Source organism: Schistocerca cancellata, chromosome 1, assembly GCF_023864275.1.
Source record: "Schistocerca cancellata isolate TAMUIC-IGC-003103 chromosome 1, iqSchCanc2.1, whole genome shotgun sequence".
Classification (NCBI taxonomy): Eukaryota; Metazoa; Arthropoda; class Insecta; order Orthoptera; family Acrididae; genus Schistocerca; species Schistocerca cancellata.
In genome coordinates this window covers 834,477,974-834,498,294 of record NC_064626.1, presented here as the reverse complement: position 1 = coordinate 834,498,294, position 20,321 = coordinate 834,477,974, and the positions used below count along the sequence as shown (strand labels likewise).

General features: G+C 46.5%; 1 protein-coding gene across 1 annotated transcript in view; it reads left to right on the top strand.

Moving 5' to 3' along the window:
• Positions 1-20,321, top strand: part of LOC126106674 (fibrillin-2-like) — a 174,949-nt gene that overhangs the window by 57,384 nt on the left and 97,244 nt on the right. Inside the window, exons 6-7 of the mRNA XM_049913079.1 lie at positions 11,030-13,879; positions 18,596-18,919. Coding sequence (XP_049769036.1) covers positions 11,030-13,879; positions 18,596-18,919 — 3,174 coding nt within the window. The remainder of the gene's footprint in view (positions 1-11,029; positions 13,880-18,595; positions 18,920-20,321) is intronic.

The following is a 20,321-nucleotide window of genomic DNA, read 5'->3' as shown; positions in this document are numbered from 1 at the left end:
TCTATGCACGGGGAAGTCAGCGATCGTGCACTCGCACGTCGCACCGGAATTCCATAGACTATTGTTTGGTTGACACTTAGGCGTACCCTCCGATGCTATCCGTACAAAATCCATCGGCAACATGAACTGTTACCTGGCGATTTAGTGAAGCGGAGGGCATTTGCGGTGTGGGCGTTTCAAAAGATGGCGGAAGTTGACGATTGGTTGAGTAACGTGTTGTGGACCGACGAAGCTTATTTCACGCTCCGAGGGTCTGTCAACACCCACAACTGCAGAATTTGGGCTACCGAAAATCCTATAACTGCCGTGGAAACTCTATTGCACGACGGGAAACTCATGGCATGGGTTGGATTTACCACATGTACCGTTATCGGGCCTTTTTTCTTCGAGGATTCTGGTTTTGTAACTGCTACCGTGACGGGTGAGAGGTACGCCGATATGTTACAGAATCGCATCATCCCCAGCGTGGCTGATAAACACCTGCTGGAACGTACGATGTTTATGCAGGATGGAGCTCCACCCCATATTGCTGGAAGCGTGAAAGATCTCTTGAGCGCGTCGTTTGGTGATGATCGTGTGCTCAGCCGCCACATTCGTCACGCTTGACCTCCCAGGTCCCCAGACCTCAGTACGTGCGATTATTGTCTTTGGGGTTACCTGAAGTCGCAAGTGTATCGTGATCGACCGACATCTCTAGGAATGCTGAAAGACAACATCCGACGCCAATGCCTCACCATAACTCCGGACATGCTTTACAGTGCTGTTCACAACATTATTCCTCGACTACAGCTATTGTTGAGGAATGATGGTGGACATATTGAACATTTCCTGTAAAGAACATCATCTTTGCTTTGTCTTACTTTGTTATGCTAATTATTGATTTTGTGATCAGATGAAGCGCTATCTGTCGGACGTTTTTTGAACTTTTGTATTTTTTTGGTTCTAATAAAACACCATGTCATTCCAAGGATGTGTGTCAATTAGTACCTCTCTATCTACATTATTCTGTGATTTATTCAGTTTTCAAATTAATACTGTCTTTTTGATCACCCGGTATTTATGAATCTTAACATATGACTATGTCGCTCGATCCGCTGTGACGAAACGTTTTTAATGACTGATCGCCCATCCCTGTAAGTTGTTATTTACTATTTTTATTAATCTTTCAGTATTCGTGATATTAACCGATTTTGAGGTTACTATAACTTTTGCGTCTCGTGACTTGAAATAAAGATCGATCTTTTAGAAGGCGCATATTGCTGACAATAATCCACTGCCGCATCGCTCTTCACCGTAAGTTACATAGTTTTCGCGTAAAGGGCTAAAAACCAAACAATGCCCTAAGCTGGGGGGCCACATGTCCGCCGGGCAGTGGATACATCCCACCGACCGTTGCAAATCTCGCGCGGGCGCGCCACGCTCTTCTGCGAATCACGCACTATGTCGCGTGATCGCTCTCCACAAAGCAATCCTTGCACACTAGACCTATTCATCTAGTGACGGTGGTTTGTACCGTAACAATCTCAGAGTGCACCTAGGAGCAAACATATGGAGTGACCTGAAGTGGAGTAACTACATAAAACAGATAGTAAGGAAAGAAGATTGTTGGAAGTCATAGGAATAATCTTAACAAAATGTAATTCATCCACGAAAGATTCTCGTTCAAATGATAACTGACTCTCGTTTAGCAATCTTGGACCTTTACAACCTAGGGTTGACGGAAGTGATACTGAAGATCTACTGTAGAACGGCTCGTCTCTTTACGGGATCTGCAAGTCGACGCAAGTCCGTTATGGAGAACCTCACCAAACTCCAGTGGCGGACGCAATAAGAGAGACAGACGTTGCGCAACACAGGAAGGTTTGCTACTGGAATTCCAGAACAGTACGCTCCAGGAAGAGGGGGACAGCATATTACTCCGTCCCACAGGTGTCTCACAGAAGAGCTACAGTAGGGAAATTGGAGAAATTAGAGCTCCTACAGATCTTTACCAACAAGCATTTTTCCCACGCGTCACTCGTGAATGGAACAGGAAATGGGAGGGCGGAAGATAGTTGTACCAGAAAATACATTTTTCTGTGTAGTGTCTTAAATACCACTGTTGCACTGGTACATTCTTACTTTAGGCCAGTGATGGGCTACCTTTGGTGACCTGTGTATCTGATCCCTATACTTACAGGTGACAATTATTGAACTATATGAAAAAACCGAAAATTAGTTACAAATTACGGCATGTACACACTTTATTCAATCTGTAAACGTCACTACAGATATTCGGATTTAGCTTATGACGTGTCTGATATGCCTGCCATCTTGACAGTGATCTGGCGCAGACGAATATCGAAATTGTGCATGACCCTCTGAAGTGTCGGAATATCTTTGCTATCGATGACCTGAACGGCCGTTTTCAGCTCAGCACTGGTTTTGGGGTTACTGCTGTTCATCTTGTCTTTAATATAGCACCACAAAAAGGTGTCGCATGTGTTTCGATGGACTAGGGCTCCGTCTTGCATGAACCACATCTTATCGAAATGGGGGTCACTGTGGATAATGAGGATGAAACCATCTTCCAAGACCTTCACGTACCATTCGGTAGTCACCGTGCCATCAGGGAATATCGCAACGATTATTCCGTGACTGGACATTGCATACCACAGTCACCTGATGAGTGCGAAGAGACCTCGATCGCGAAATCCGGATTCTCAGTCCCCCAAATGCGCCAGTTTTGCTTATTGACGAACCCATCCAAATGAAAGGGGGCTTCGTCGCTAAACCCAACCATATTCACATCAAAGTCCTGCTCGTCAGTTCTGTGTTGTCAAAACACAACCGCTGTCCGATGGCGCTGGAGCTTATTGGCTGATGGATTTGAGTGTTATGTGGGAAGAGATGCAGGTCTTCAACCACAATTTTGTCACAGTGTCTCCCGGTTGTTTTCCACCTGTTGTGCAGCTCATCTGATCGATTTCCTGGGGCTGATTTAAAACACAGCGTGTGTCTTCTCGGTGTTTTCAGACATTTTCGCCCTTTCTGGACGACCGGCATTGCCAATAGTGTCATCAGTAACAGTAACCGTTCTCTAAAACTTGCAAAACCAATTCTTCATTGTTAGCACACTTGGACCTGTTGTCCAACTCGGTCGCAGACTTCCTTTGAGCCGCAGTTGGACTGTTATTGCTCTCATAGTAGGCCTTCGCAAGCGCTATACGCTCAGGCAAGCTGTACTGTGACATTTTGAAGTGCAAATGGCCAACAACAACAAGGCTCGTGTGGATGCACACACTAATTCCCATCATGACCCACGGCCAACCATGCTGTTTGAACGTCGTAACACCGTTCAGAAGTTATGAAGATTTTATTTCATATAGGCCGGCCGGTGTGGCCGAGCGGTTCTAGGCGCTACATTCTGCAACCACTCGACCGCTACGGTCGCAGGTTCGAATCCTGCCTCGGGCATGGATGTGTGTGCTGACCTTAGGTTAGTTAGGTTTAAGTAGTTCTAAGTTCTAGGGGACTGATGACCTCAGATGTTAAGTCCCATACTGCTCAGAGTCATTTGAACCATTTTTTTTTTATTTCATATAGTTCAATAATAGTCACCCTGTGTTTACGCTCGCGGGCCGCATCAGCACCAGAGCTAAGCTTTCCTACGTGCCACTGCAGTAAATTGTACCTCAAAATACGACTGTTCAACAGAGCGTGAAAATTATCATACGCAGAAATTAAAAAGAAAATTAACTCAAGAATACAGAACATCAAACTGTTTCTCTCCCAAGAATTTCCCCTGCGGGGTGGAAAGAAACCAGTCGTGGATCGGATCCGGAAATGGGTGGCTGGTTGGCCACCCGTACTTTTGAGGAAGTCTGATGTCCTGTTCAAAACCACTTTCTTGCTTCAGTGAAACTGCTGCTCGTTTATTTCTACAGATATTTCCGGTTTACTCCAACCTCAGCAATCTGTAGTCAATAATGTATGTTTGTCCCAAACGCCCCTCTTTCCTTTTTTGTGTTTTGGCTCATACCTGAGTAGTCTTCACACTGAGGTGATAAAAGTGGTATACCTCCCGATACCACGTCTGACCTCCTTTTGTCCGGTATATTGCAGTAACTGGACGTGGCATAAGTCAGTGATAGTGCATTCCATAGACATTGAGCCATGATACCTCTGTATTCGACCATAATTGCGAGAGAGTTGCCGGTGTAGAATGTTGTGCACGAACTGACCTCTTTGTTATATCCGATAACGGGCGATCTGGATGGCCAAGTCATTCGCTGCAGTTGTCGAAAATATTCTTTAAACCAGTCGCGAAAAGATGTGGCTCGATGAAAAGGCGCATCGTTGTTTGGAAACATGAACTCCATGAATAGTCTCCAAGTAGCAGAACATAACCTTTTCGAGTCAATGATCGGATCAGTTGGCCAAGAAGACCCAGTCCATTCCATGTAAACGCAGCACACAGAGCCATCAACAGCTTGCGCAGTGTGTTGTTGACAGCTTGGATCTATGGCCTCGTAGGGTCTGCACCACACTCGAACGCTACCATCAGCTCTTGCCGACTGCGGCACTCGTCTGACCAGACCATGGCTTTCCAGTCGTTTAGGATCCAGGCGATACGGCCACGAGCTCATGAGAGGCGCTGCAAGCAATGTCGTCTGTTAGCAAAGGCGCTCGTGTCGGTCGCCTTCTGCCATAGCCCATTAACGTCAAATTTCGTAGCACTGTTCTAACTCATACGTTCTTCGTACGTCCCACATTCATTTCTGCGGTTATTTCACTCATTGTTGCTTGTCTGTTAGCACTGACAACTGTACGAAAACCGCTCTCCTCTGGGTAGTTATGCGAAGGCCATCGGCTACTGTCCGTGGTCAGATAAAATGGGTGAAATTTGGTATTCTCGGCATAGTGTTGAAATTCTAGATCTAGGAACACTGAATGCCCTAACGATTTCCGAAATGTGATGTTACAAGCGTCCGGCTCCAACTAGTATTCCGTGTTCTGTTAATTCCTGTTGTGCAGCCACGATCACGTCGAGCAACTTTACACACGAATCATCTGAATACAAACCACAGCTCCACCAATGCACTGCCCTTTTATACCTTTCGTACGCGATCCTACCACCGTCTGTAAACGTGCATATTACAATCCCCTGACTTCTGTCATCTCAATGTACGGTGATGACGATGATGAAGTTCCATACTTCGTAAAGAGCGTAGGGGATAATGCGGGAGACCCGCGCCGCCGTACTAGGCAAGGTCCTAGTGGAGATGGTTTACCATTGCCTTCCTCCGACCGTAATGGGGATAAATGAAGATGATGAAGACGACACAATAACACCAAGTCATCTCGAGGCAGGTGAAAATATCTGATCCCGCTGGGAATCGAACCCGGAACCCCGTGCTCGGGAAGTGAGAACGCTACTGCAAGACCACGAGCTGCGGACATTCTTGAGAAACTGATTCATATCTCATGTTCCCCCTATTTGTTCCACAGGTTTCATTACTTCATAAGTACTTGTCTAAAATACCTTTCACCTTCCCAACCTACCACTCTCACAAGTAATTTTATCTCTGCGCTCTTTATGTTGGTTTTATTTGTATTGTTAGTATCCATTACTCATACTAGATAAAAGTAATACTGATACAGCAATCAAAATGTAGAATGCAACTGGAGCCTCCAGTTTGCTGATTTCAAGACTTCTCTTCATTTTGTCACTTTGGGACGATTTGTTTTCCATTATTGTAACAAACAGAAACACAATCTCTTGAATAAATCCTTTCTCAAAAGGACTGATATGAAGCTACACAAGAAATAGAAGATCTAAACCGACAACTATTACTTAATAGCATGAATTATTCTGAAGGAAAACATCGAAACAGTAAACGACCAGAAATATCTACCCCTTTGCAACCAAATGAACTGTCATCTTTAGAACTGTGTACCAGCTATAAGTGGTTGAGATTACTATCAAATGACGCAAATCTAAGTTCAACGTCAAAGGTCGCAGTTACAACATGAGAGGTACTTCAGATGGGGCAAAACGATCACTAGGTGGAGAGTGAATTTGTCATTCTGTGATGTTTTGTTTTGTGCAGGTCACATAGCTATCACAGTGATGGTTGACAGAATTGGATAGAAGAGGGTTGTACGGAACGCCAATTACCACGCGACACTTTTTGATGAAACGGCTTCAATTTTCTCTGCTTAGCAGAAAAAAAAGAAACAAAAACCCTCCCCAGTTACTCCATATGCCATGTTTCAGCTGGGGAAAACACAGTCTTATGTGGACTAAGAACGTGAAGTGTTCTTCAAAGAACAGTCAGTACTGTTACTTCCCAGTCCCACATGTTTTCTAGACATTCCATTCATGAAATCTGAGTCTTGTACTGTTGCCTGTTAGCGTCATTGTCACTGTTCTCTTGGAACAGCAACTTTATCAACTTGCAATTTGAACTACATGAATGGACAGTTCACTGACGCATACAAGGTCACATTTTATTCCATTCCACAACGTTTCACATCATATTGAGATACCAAAAATTCAGGAGGCACCTGGTGGACCTTTTTTTCCACCAATTCTCTGTCAGTTGTCAGCTGGTGGTGAACGTGAAAATTTGTAGTCGGCGCAATACAGTTATGTTAATGTTTGCACATAATACTTTTACATTGGGCATACCGATGTGTAATAGTCTTCATGGTAGTGGGAAGTGCATATGCTACATGAAGCGACTTGCAACCCTGATGGACAATGTGTTGTAAAAATTTAAACCACACCTCTATCAAAACCACTCATCCAATAAGTTGCTTTTTGAGCACTCTTGACTTGTGAAATTTTCTTCACTTATCGTACATTGCAGATCGCCCCCAGACAACACAGGGTAGTCCATTGATAGTGACCGGGCCAAATATCTCACGAAATAAGCGTCAAACGAAAAAACTACAAAGAACGAAACTCGTCCAGCTTGAAAGGGGAAACCAGATGGCGCTATGGTTGGCCGGCTACATGGCGCTGCCATAGGTTAAACGGATATCAACAGCGTTTTTTAAAAATAGGAACCCCCATTTTTATTACATATACGTGTAGTACGTAAAGAAATATGAATGTTTTAGCTGGACCAGTTTTTTCGGTGATAGATGGCGCTGTAATAGTCACAAACGTATAAGTACTTGGTATCACGTAACATTCCGCCAGTGCGGACGGTATTTGCTTCGTGATACATTAGCCGTGTTAAAATGGACCGTTTGCCAATTGCGGAAAAGGTCGATATCGTGTGCTATGTATGCTGCTCGGTATCCTGGACGACATCATCCACGTGTCCGGACCGTTCGCCGGATGTTTACGTTATTTAAGGAGCAGACAAATCGCGCGAGAATCGGGAATCTAAAAAATGTCGGTGTTGAGAATGCTACAACAACATCGATTGAACCCGTACCATATTTCTCTGCACCAGGAATAGCATGGCGACGACTTTGAACGTCGTGTACGGTTCTGCCACTGGACACAAGAGAAATTAAGGGACGATGACAGATTTTTTGCTCGCGTTCTATTTAGTGACGAAGCGTCATTCACCAATAGCGGGAACGTAAACCGGCATAATACGCACTATTGGGCAACAGAAAATCCACGATGGCTGCGACAGGTGGAACATAAGCGACCTTGGCGGGTTAATGTATGGTGCGGCATTGTGGGAGTAAGGATAATTGGTCCCCATTTTATCAATGACAATCTAAATGGTGCAGTGTATGCTGATTTCCTATGTAATGTTCTACCGATATTACTACAAGATGTTTCACTGCATGACAGAATGGCGATGTTTTTCCAACATGATGGATGTCCGGCACATAGCTCGCGTGCGGTTGAAGCGGTATTGAACAGCATATTTCATGACAGGTGGATTGGTCGTAGAAGCACCGCACGTTCACCGGATCTGACGTCCCCGGATTTCTTTCTGTGGGGAAAGTTGAAGGATATTTGCAATCGTGATCCACCGACAACGCCTGACAACATGCGACAGCGCATTGTCGATGCATGTGCGAGCATTACGGAAGGCGGATTACTCGCTGTTGAGAGGAATGTCGTTACATGTATTGCCAAATGCATTGAGGTTGACGTACATCGTTTTGAGCATTTATTACATTAATGTGGTATTTACAGGTAATCACGCTGCAACAGCATGCGTTCTCAGAAATGATAAGTTCACAGAGGTATACATGTATCTCATTGGAACAACCGAAATAAAATGTTGAAACGTACCTACGTTCTGTATTTTAATTTAAAAAACCTACGTGTTACCAACTGTTCGTCTTGTGAGCCATATGTTTATAGCTCCATCTATCACAAAGCGAAAAAAGTGGACCGACTAAAACATTGATATTTCTTTACGTACTACACGAATATGTAATTAAAAAATGGGGGTTCCTATTTTTAAAAAAATACGCTGGTTGATATCCGTTTGACCTATGGCAGCGCCATCCAGCGGGCCAACCATGGCGCCATCTGGTTTCCCCCTTCAAGCTAGACAAGTTTCGTTCTTTGTAGTTTTTTCGTTTGACGCTTATTTCGTGAGATATTTGGCGCGGTCACGATCAATGGACCACCCTGTACACACTGCCAGAAAAAAAGTAGTGCACCCTCTCAGGGATTTCCGATTCACTCAAGATTTATTGTTGCAACAGAGCATATGGAGTACATGAAATGCTTATATGTACAGGTGAACAGCACAAGCAGATCTGAGGCATCAGCTATCGACTCCTGCTGAAACACCCATATAGTGCTCTGTTACAAGAACTGCGAAAGAATGAATCTAACAACATTCTACGTGTACAGAGCGCTGGTTAGTGTCACCTCCAGAAACACCAAAGGTGAACTATACTTATAGCTTATCTCACCCCAGACCATGAATGGAACCAGTGGATATTGGATCGATGCATTCTGTGAGACAGCCCTCATCAGGTCAACGTCGCACGCACAAACGACCATCACTTGCGTACAGGCAGAACTTGCTGTCATCGCTGAAGACCACGGCTCGCCATTCCAACTTCCAAGGGATCCTCTGGTGGCACCAGTCGAGCGGTGCATGCCGATGCTGCGGCGTGAGTGGAAGACGGCCTAGAGGTGTGCGTGTCTATAGTCCCACTGCTAATAACTGGTTCACTACAGTTCGCTTTCACACGCCTGGGCTCACAAGCTCTTGTACCTTTGATGTGGTGGCTGTACGACCTGCCACTGCTCCTCTTACAAGACGATGAACCTGGCGGGCACCTATGCTGTGTGGACGTCGACAACCTCGTCTACAGGTGTGAGAATGTTCATGTGAGCACTGATACCAGCACCGTTGCACAACTGACGTATTACGTCCAACTTGTGTGGCAAATCTCCAAAGGACCATCCCGCCACTCGGAAGGCCACGAATTGAACCCTTTCAAACTTGCTCAGATTGCTGTAGGAAGCACGAGTGCGTCTCCGCAGCACAGTTACCTACTTGCTTGACACGTCTGCACCACGCTGAGCCTTCTGGCTGTGAACGTATTCTATTAAAAGGTATACAGAGATGGCCTTCTGGTAGGTAAGCCACTATGCTATTTGTTTGCGGACGACACTGAAACCATTATCAGTATCTCTACCATCCTCCAGATGCCGAAATCGGATCAAAATCAAAGTCTTCTGTACGGGTGTCCTAATTTTTTTTTCCGGTAGTGTATAATAAGGAACACTGTAGACCTACATATAAAATAGAGAAAATGTATTTCAAAAGATATTTTGTCTTCGGAAGTGCCGCTCTTGATGGGCATGTCGTCCTCCTACTCTGGCTTATAGTGTGGCAATAAACTGTGCAGCTTTCGTCAGTACGTAAAAGAATGACAAATTTCCAATATTTGAAAGTTATTAGGACTGGGTGTGTAGCAGGAGCATTGAGGATTTTTTCACTCCTATCATACTCTGACACGGCAGTGAGCTAAGAAACGTTGTGCGCTGTTGATAGTGACGGATAAGTCGAAATTAGTATAGGCAATAAATAAAATTTGTGGAAGCATTGAATGAATTAATCCTTTACTCGAGGATGATGTTCACCCGCCAGGGTAGCCGAGAGCGCTAACGCGCTGCTTTCTGGACTCGGGTAGGTGCGCGAGCCCCGGATGGAATCCGCCTGGCGGATTAACGACGAGGGCCGTTGTGCCGGCCAGCGTGGATGTGGTTTCTAGGCGGTTCTCCACATCCCACTAGGTGAATACCGGGCTGGTCCCCACGTTCCGCTTCAGTTACACGCGTCGCTGTCATTTGACCCACGTCCGCACTCTTTCACGATTTACACTAGACACAGACACTTGGGGTTCACTGATTCCGTCCCTGGGAGGTACGGGGTGGCGGCAGGAAGGGCATTCGGCCATCCCTAAAACCTAACATAGCCAAAGCCGTTGTAACCATGCCGACCCTGCGATCGCTGGGGGACTACGGCGTAAGCGAAATGAGAAAGAAGAAGTAGAAGTAGAAGAAGACTCATGGATGATGTTTCGAACTCACGAAGCCTATGACCTACTTTATTATTCTTCAACTTTGGCATTGTGGATGTCGAGAACCTCGTCTACAGGTGTGAGAATGTTTGCGTGAGCACTGATACCAGCATCGCTGCACAGATCACGCAGCACGTCCAAATTCTGTGGCAAATAACCGAAAGGACCATCCCGCCACTCGGAAGGCCACGAATTGAACCCTTTCAAACTTGCTCAGATGGCTATAGGAAGCACGAGTGCGTCTCCGTAAGACACTTACCTACTTGCTGAACACTTTTCTACTGTCCCCATGCAATTTCCCCACTCCAAGTCCTTAGGTGATTTCTAAGGATCCCTGATGGTACTTACAGCTAGGGTGATAATTTTTTGACCGCCTCAGAATAGTTTACTCAAACTGTTCCCTCCCGAAAATGTTGCAAAGACCTCACAGACTGATTAACACGTTTAGTGAAGATGCTTATTCGTAACTGTTGTAAGAGCGTTACGCTTATCGAGCGCTAATATACTGCCGTTGTTACAGGTAGACGGCGGGTCGTGCTCGCACGAGTGCAGCAACAGCGAGGGCAGCTTCTCGTGCTCGTGCCCGGCCGGCTTCGTGCTCGGGTCGGACGAGCGCACCTGCCGTGACGTCGACGAGTGCGAGTCCGGGGAGGCGCGCTGCGCGCAGGACTGCCTCAACACCATCGGCAGCTTCAGCTGCGACTGCGCCGACGGCTTCCGGCTGGCCGACGACCAGCGCTCCTGCAGGGACGTCGACGAGTGCTCCGCTGACGAGGATGTCTTCCCCGGCGAGACGCGCTGCTCCCACCGCTGCGTCAACACGGAAGGCTCTTTCAGCTGCCATTGCCCTGCAGGGTTCGCGCTCGGAGAAGACTCCAGAACGTGTAATGACCTCGACGAGTGCCTCGGCGAGCACAACTGTTCCCACGAGTGTATCAACGAAGAAGGCAGCTACAGATGTGGATGTCCCGATGGACATCTGCTCAAAAGGGATCGTAGAACATGTGAACTGGAGGAAAACTGTTTCAGTAAGATGGACGATGGCTCTGGTAGACTGTGTACGCAAGAGTGTGTGGGGGACGATGGGGGTATTATCTGCAAGTGTCCACCTGGATACGTTCTTTCAGACGGTGAAAGCAGGTGTGATGACGTAGATGAGTGTGCGGGCGAAGCGAAAGACGTTTGTTCCCACAACTGCACCAACATTCCTGGAGGTTTCGTGTGTATTTGTCCAGAAGGATACATCTTGTCAAAGGACCACAGAACGTGCGTAGATGACGACGAATGTGACAGCAACGAAACGGAGCTAGGTTGTTCTCACGGCTGTGTCAACACGGAAGGCAGTTTCCGATGCACTTGTCCGGCTGGTTTCGTACTGGACAGCGATTTGTTGAACTGTAAGGACATAGACGAGTGCTCAGAGTTCGAACGCAATGAAAATGCCTCTGGATGCTCCCACGAGTGTGTTAACGATCCTGGCAGCTTCCACTGCACTTGTCCTCCGGGCCTGATACTCGGCGGCGACTTACTGTCTTGCAAGGACATAGACGAATGCATGGATCTCGAGGGCAGTGGGGCAGGAGTTGTCTGCGAACACGGCTGCGTTAACGAGCACGGCAGCTTCAGGTGCACGTGCTTTAAAGGATTCGCACTTGCTGATGACAAACGGACTTGCGAAGACGTAGACGAGTGCGCAGAAGGCAATGCTCACGGTTGCTCTCATATTTGTGCCAACACTGCTGGGAGCTACCAGTGCAAGTGTCCAGCAGGGTACTACGTGGGCGACGACAACAAAACATGCGAGGATATTGACGAATGTAATGAAGAGAGCGGGGAAATTGTTTGCTTACACTCGTGTATTAATTTGCCTGGGAGTTACAAGTGTTCGTGCCCAATGGGGTACCACCTTCAACGTGACACGGGAGTCTGCGAAGATATAGACGAATGCGCAGCGTACAAGAAAATAGGAGCAGACGATGGTTGCAGCCACGACTGTAAGAATGTGCCCGGCTCCTATAAGTGCGAATGTCCAGCCGGATTTACGCTGACTCGCAATCTACGCACCTGCGAAGACATTGATGAATGCAACAACTTCATAAATAATCCCTGCTCCCACGAGTGCAAAAACTTGCCTGGAAGTTTCTTATGCTTGTGTCCAGAAGGGTACAATCTTAAAAGCGACCTTATAACATGCGAGGATATAGATGAATGTATTGCGAAAGACGAGAATGGGACGTCGTTCGTAGATTGTTCACACGGCTGCGTCAACGAACCGGGGACGTATCGTTGTACATGTCCTGAAGGTTTCGAACTGGATGACGACGAAGAAACTTGCATAGACATCGACGAATGCGATTATGATTTTGCAGTGTGTACATGTAATGAAGAGAGCAGCGAAGTTAACTGCTTAAGTTCGTGTGTTAACATACCTGGGAGTTACATGTGTTCGTGTCCTTACGGGTACCACCTACAACGCGACACGGGAACCTGCGAAGATATAGACGAATGCGCAGCGTATAAGAAAATAGGAGCAGACGATGGTTGCAGTCACGAGTGTAAGAATGTGCCTGGCTCCTATAAGTGCGATTGTCCCGCCGGATTTACCCTGTCTCGCAATCGACGCACATGCGAAGACATAGACGAATGCAACAACGGAAATAACCCCTGTTCCCATGAGTGCGAAAACTTGCAGGGAAGCTACTTATGCGTGTGTCCGGAAGGGTACACCCTTAATAGCGATCGTAGAACTTGCGAAGACATAGACGAGTGTATCGCGAAGGACGAGAATGGGACGTCGTTCGTAGACTGTTCACACGGCTGCGTCAATGAACCTGGGAAATATCGCTGTACGTGTCCAGACGGCTTCGAATTGGATGACGATGAAGAGACCTGCGTAGACGTCGATGAATGCCATCGTAATATTTCAGGGTGTGCACATGACTGCAGGAATCTGCCTGGGAGTTTCAAGTGTGACTGTGCTCCCGGATTCTTTCTGATGAACGATCAAAAATCTTGCGATAATTTCGACGAATGTGCTTTGAATGACGAGGGTCATTCATATGCTGGTTGTTCTCATAACTGTACCAATCTGGCAAACAGCTTCTTTTGTAGCTGCCCTGAGGGATACATCCTTAATAAACATGACTCAAGGACGTGTATTGATTCTGATATTTGTCGAACCAACGAAAACAAGACTTTGTGTTCGCACTTATGCGTAAGTCTCGACGGGAGCTACAAGTGTGCTTGTCCTGAAGGGATGGTTTTGGACAGCGATCAAAGTACGTGCATCGACGAGAAAGAATGTGCTGTGCCGGGCGACGAACTGGACGAGGGCTACGAACGATGCTGGAGGCAGTGCGGCGATTCAGAGGTAAGTACTGATAGAGAGTGTTAACATACAACGTTACCTTGCTAAACTGCAATCTTTAGCCGGTTTAATTGAAACCTCTGACTGCCTGACTATTATACGGAAATAGAAACACTACAGAACACGAAGGACTTACCCGACTCTAACGGAAATCGCAAATGTGATGAACATGATTACATTTTCGAAAATAATGGATGAACTCTTCAAGAGAAAGAGCTTCACAAAATGAGCAAGTCAATAATGCGTTGGTCCAACTCAGGCCTATATGCAAGCAGTTATTGGGCTTGGTATTGAATAATATAGCTGTTGGATGTCATCCTGAGGGATATCCTGCAAAATTCTGTCCAAATGGAGTGTTAGATCGTCTAAATCCCGAGCTGGTTGTAGGCCCCTGCCCTTAATGCTCCAAACGTTCTCAACTTGGGATAGATCCGGCGACGTTTGGTGGCCAAGAAAGGGTTTGGTAGGTATGAAGATAAGCAATAAAAACTCTCGTCGTGTGCGGGCTGGCATTATCTTGTTGAAATTGAAAATCAAGATGGCTTGCCATAAAGGGCACCAACTGTGCTGTAAGGGAGCGTATTTGACAACCATAGACGTATTGCTACGAAAAGAAATGGCACTCCAGACCATCGCTCCTAGCTGTCGGGCCATATGGCGACATTCAAGTTAGTATCCCACCTCTGTCTGGGGCGTCTCCACCCATGTCATCAGCCTGGAATCTCACTGGATGGAATTGTCTTCAGTGATGAAATCCGCTTCGACCTGAGCCCTGATGACCAGCGGTGATGTGACTGTAGACGTCCCGGACAGCAGTTAAAATCTTAACTGACCAAAGCTAATATGAAAACCACTGTAGTTTACTTATGATAGTCTACAGTAGGCTACGTTAGTTTTACAGCTCAATGTCTGACTCTGATTGGGATCCTCTATGTGGTACACATCGACACCAATTTCTTCTTCTGTCACGTAATCAGAAGAGTACTGTCCCCGATCGCTAAGAGCCTCCAAACACCACACAAGCTCTATTGTTTAAGTTAACGGGCTAATACTCTAGGGAGAATGGGTATTGCGGAGAGTTGCTTAGTCCCAGTGGTTCTTTCCAGCCTACAGCAAGATAGGAGCCCCAAATTTAACTTTAATATGTTAGGACTGTATAAGTCCTGAGCGGTTATGGAAAAGGCTACAAATTGTTATATACCCGGTGATCAAAAAGTCAGTATAAATTTGAAAACTTAATAAACCACGGAATATTGTAGATAGAGAGGTAAAAAATGACACACATGCTTGGAATGACATGGGGTTTTATTAGAACAAGAAAAAAAAAGTATTGCTAGACGCGTGAATGATCTCTTGCGCGCGTCGTTTGGTGATGATCGTGTGCTCAGCCGGCACTTTCGTCATGCTTGTCCTCCTAGGTCCCCAGACCTCAGTCGGTGCGATTATTGGCTTTGGGGTTACCTGCAGTCGCAAGTGTATCGTGATCGACCGACATCTCTAGGGATGCTGAAAGACAACATCCGACGCCGATGTCTCACCATAACTCCGGACATGCTTTACAGTGCTGTTCACAACATTATTCCTTGACTACAGCTATTGTTGAGGAAAGATGGTGGACATATTGAGCATTTCCTGTAAAAAACATCATCTTTGCTTTGTCTTACTTTGTTATGCTAATTATTGCTATTCTGATCAGATGAAGCGTCATGTGTCGGACATTTTTTGAACTTTTGTATTTCTTTGGTTCTAATACAGCCCCACGTCATTCCAAGCATGTGTGTCAATTTGTACCTCTCTGTCTACATTATTCCGTGATTTATTCTGTTTTCAAATTTATACTGACTTTTTGATCACAGGGTATACAGCTGAATTTATACTCCACTTGTACGCACGTTACAGTTACATTGTTATAACATACTAGAGCAAGTATTTGTCATAAACGTTGACATGGCAAAAACAGAAATACAATAAATGTATTCGTTATTCCGCCCACCACAAAAATCCTCAAAGGTACAATTAATTTAAATGCATTTTCCCATTCTAACATAGCAAGCCAAAAAAAGTTCAGATGGCTCCAAGCACTATGGGACTTAACATCTGAGGTCATCAGTCCCCTAGACTTAGAACTACTTAAACCTAACTAACCTAAGGACATCACAGACATCGATGCCCGAGGCAGGATTCGAACCTGCGACGGTAGCAGCAGCGCGGTTCCAGACTGAAGCGCCAGCACCATAGCAAGGCACTTTCATCATTACAAATCACTTGAAGACCAAGAATGAACAGTGTTTTCAAGTTCTTTTCTTCTGTGTCACATATGAATTTGTATGTTTGCGTAGACGAAGAGCATGTTTCGCAATAGCAGTCTAAGAATTTCGAATTCAGTTTTCTTCCCTTGCGTTTTCCCATACGAAACAATTAAGTAATATTTAAAAGTAGCAAATAAAATCAATAAAAGTTCGAAATTTCGTGTCTGGGAAGAAAACAGAAGATGGACTGGTACGAAATTACGAAAATCCGCAGATTTATTATAATCACCGCTACAGCAACATAGGCGGTACTATTGGCTACAGCGACTACACACGACTGAAATACAGGGTGAAAAGTATTTAAACCGACAAACTCTGGGAGGTTGAGGGGACATGAAAACAAATATTTTTCACTAATATCATTTTTTCCTATGAGGAGTATTTAAACCGGTAGAGGAAGATGTCTCTGGCCGCGAATTAATTAAACCAACAAACACTTTTCCATTTTTTTATGACCAAGAGACAACACATTAACACAACTCAATTTCAGTTACAGTAGATTTTCAAAAATTCCTCCATTGACACGTAAACAAAGGTTACACCGTCGGATCATGTTCTGTCTGACACGGCCAAAAACCCCAGGAGTATCCTGAACTGTTCCTGGTGCTGCTACTATCCGGGTAACCAGATCCTCTTCTGATGCAACAGGAGTTGCGTAAACAAGGTTGCACCTCTCTCCCCACACAAAAAAGTCCAAAGGGGACATATCTGGGGATCGAGCAGGCTATAGTACAGGACCACCCCTGCCAATCCACGTTTCTGGGACCCGTGGGTCCAGGAATCGACGCACATGACGACTGAAATGTGCCGGCGCCCCGTCATGTTGGAACCACATGCGTTGTCTTGTCGGGAGCGGGACGTCCTCCAACAATTCTGGCAATGCTGTGGCGAGAAAATTGAAATAGTGCCTGCCATTTAATGGCCTAGGTAGCAGACACGGCCCAATTAAACAGTCCCCAACAACATCGACCCACACATTAACGAAGAACCGCACTTGATGAACGCTAGTAACTGGCATGTGGGTTATCCTCACTCCAAACATGCGAATTGTGCATGTTGAAGACTCCATTACGCGCAACGTTGCTTCATCGGTAAACAACACAGGATGGAATTGTAGGATGCATTTCACACTGTTCCAGGTACCACTGCGAAAACTGTGCTCTGGATGGATAATCAACTGGTTCCAGGTTGTGGACTCGCTGTAAGTGTAATGGAGATAACAATTGCTCTCGAAGGAGTGTTCTTAAATTCGTCTGATTCGTCCCTATGTTACGTGCAATTGCACGAGTGCTGATTGAAGGATCCCGCTCCACATGCTGCAAGACAGCTTCCTCAAATTTCAGCGTTCTTACCATGCGACGGCGTCCCTGTCCAGGTAATCTGCTAAACGACCCGGTCTCACGCAGACGTTGGTACACAGCAGCAAAGTTCGTATGATGCCGGATACGGCGATTGGGATATTCTTCTTGGTAATGCCACTGTGCGGCTCTTCCATTGTGGTACGCACCAACCATATCGGTGTACTCTCTCCAGGTGTATCGCTCCATTAGTAAACAGAGACAATGCACTACTACACTGGTGGACAGCGGTTGCCTACAACTGAAGAGCTTAATACGCCCTCTAACAATTGAAGATCGTAATGCGGCCTCTTAACAACTGATGAGCGTAATAGGGCCTCCACCGGTTTACATAATCCTCATAGAAAAAAATGATATTAGGGAAAAATATTTGCTTTGATGTCCCCTACAACCTCCCAGAGCTTGTCGGTTTAAATACTTTTCACCCTGTATAGTCCAATATTTGAAGACTATTATTCAACAGTCTGGGAACCGTAGGCTGTTAATTTGACGGCTACACTAACTGACCTCAGCATTTTTTCTTTTTTTTTTTTGTCATCAGTCTACTGACTGGTTGATGCGGCCCGCCACGAATTCCTTTCCTGTGCTAACCTCTTCATCTCAGAGTAGCACTTGCAACCTACGTCCTCAATTATTTGCTTGACGTATTCCAATCTCTGTCTTCCTCTACAGTTTTTGCCCTCTACAGCTCCCTCTAGTACCATGAAAGTCATTCCTTCATGTCTTAGCAGATGTCCTATCATCCTGTCCCTTCTCCTTATCAGTGTTTTCCACATATTCCTTTCCTCTCCGATTCTGCGTAGAACCTCCTCATTCCTTACCTTATCAGTCCACCAAATTTTCAACATTCGTCTATAGCCCCTCAGCATAAAAAATTAAATTCCTTCTTACACACAAGTTACACGTTCCCCACACAACAAAACAATGGGTTCATGTCAGCAGGCACGAGCAGGTAAACATTTGTTACCAACTTTGGAACCGAAAATTCTTAGGGGAACAAACTTACCAACAGGGCCGATAATATACATGTCCCTTTCATCTGGATGGCGCAGAGCCAGCTGGTGCACTGCGAGTGCAGCGACGGCTACCGGTGGGACGGCGAGGCGCGGCAGTGCGCGGACGTGGACGAGTGCGCGCCGGGCGGCGTGGGCAGGCAGCGCTGCTCCCACGAGTGCGTGAACCGGCCGGGCGGCTACGCGTGCCGCTGCCCCGCGGGCCTGCAGCTGACGCACGACGGTCACGCGTGCCTCCCCACCGGCTGCCTGCACCATAACGGCGGCTGCTCGCACCTCTGCGCCGACACCGACCTCGGGGTGCAGTGCTACTGTCCGCCGGGGTACCGCCTGCTCGAGGACGACCACAAGACCTGCGTCGAGGTCAGTTGCTCTTCTCTTCCTCTGTAGTAGGCTGTCTCCTAGTCTCTTTCCTAGCGGCTTTAGCCTGTGTCAGTAAAATGCAACACTTTTTTTCTCAAAGCGGATTCCTTTGTTCAGGATTCCCATATACCATGTTATGTTATATTAATCGGGGACCTAGCAACGACGGAGAGGCTCCTTCCCCGCCGTAGCCGTAGTGGTCGGCAACCCCACGACGACTACCGCAGTCCACTTCACCCCTCCGCCGCCCCACACCGAACCCAGGGTTATTGTGCGGTTCGGCCCCCGGTGGACCCCCCAGGGAACGTCTCACATAACCCCTATGTTTGCGTGGTAGAGTAATGGTGGTGTACGCGTACGTAGAGAAATTGTTTGCGCAGCAATCGTCGACATAGTGTAACAGAGGCGGAATAAGGGGAACCAGCCCGCATTCGCCGAGGCAGATGGAAAACCGCCTAAAAACCATCCACAGACTGGCCGGCACACCGGACCTCTACACAAATCCGCCGGGCGGATTCGTGCCAGGGACCGGCATTCCTTTCCGCCCGGAAAGCCGCACGTTAGACCGCACGGCCAACTGGGCGGGCCCCATATACCATACTATTCCCCACTCTTTTGGCTAAAAAATCCTATTTTTCAGCATAATCTTCGTTCACCTCGAAGACCCGCATAATACCACTCTATAGGACATCATCGGAGCCATCTTCCTGCATCAGTAACCTCTTCAACATCCACATTCCTCTTTCCGCGGGTTGCGTCCTTAATTGGACCAAACAGGTGGAAGTAGGAACGTGCGATAACCGTGATGTAAGGTGGATGAGGATGAACAGTTCACTGAAGTTCTGTGAGCTCCTATCGAGAGCACACACCTTTGTGATGCCTTGTATTTTCATAGAGAAGGCGATGAACACGCTTCCGTCGTTTCTTTATATACCCGAAGGATATCACAATAGTCCGCCCCCTGCAGCTGAGTGGTCAGCGTGACAGAATGTCAATCCTAAGAGCCCGCGTTCGATTCCCGGCTGCGCCGGAGATTTTCTCCGCTCAGGAACTGGGTGTTGTGTTGTCCTAATCATCATCATTTCATCCCCATCGACGTGCAAGTCGTCGAAGTGGCGTGAAATCGAAAGACTTGCACCAGGCTAACGGTCTAACGGTACGGAAAAAGACGATCAGGTACAACGTCAGAGTTGGTTCAAATGGTTCAAATGGTTCTGAGCACTATGGGACTTAACTGCTGTGGTCATCAGTCCTCTAGAACTTAGAACTACTTAAACTTAACTAACCTAAAGACATCACACACATCCATGCCCGAGGCAGGATTTGAACCTGCGACCGTAGCGGTCACACGGTTCCAGACTGTAGCGCCTAGAGTCAGAGTTGATCGTCGCACTATAAGAGA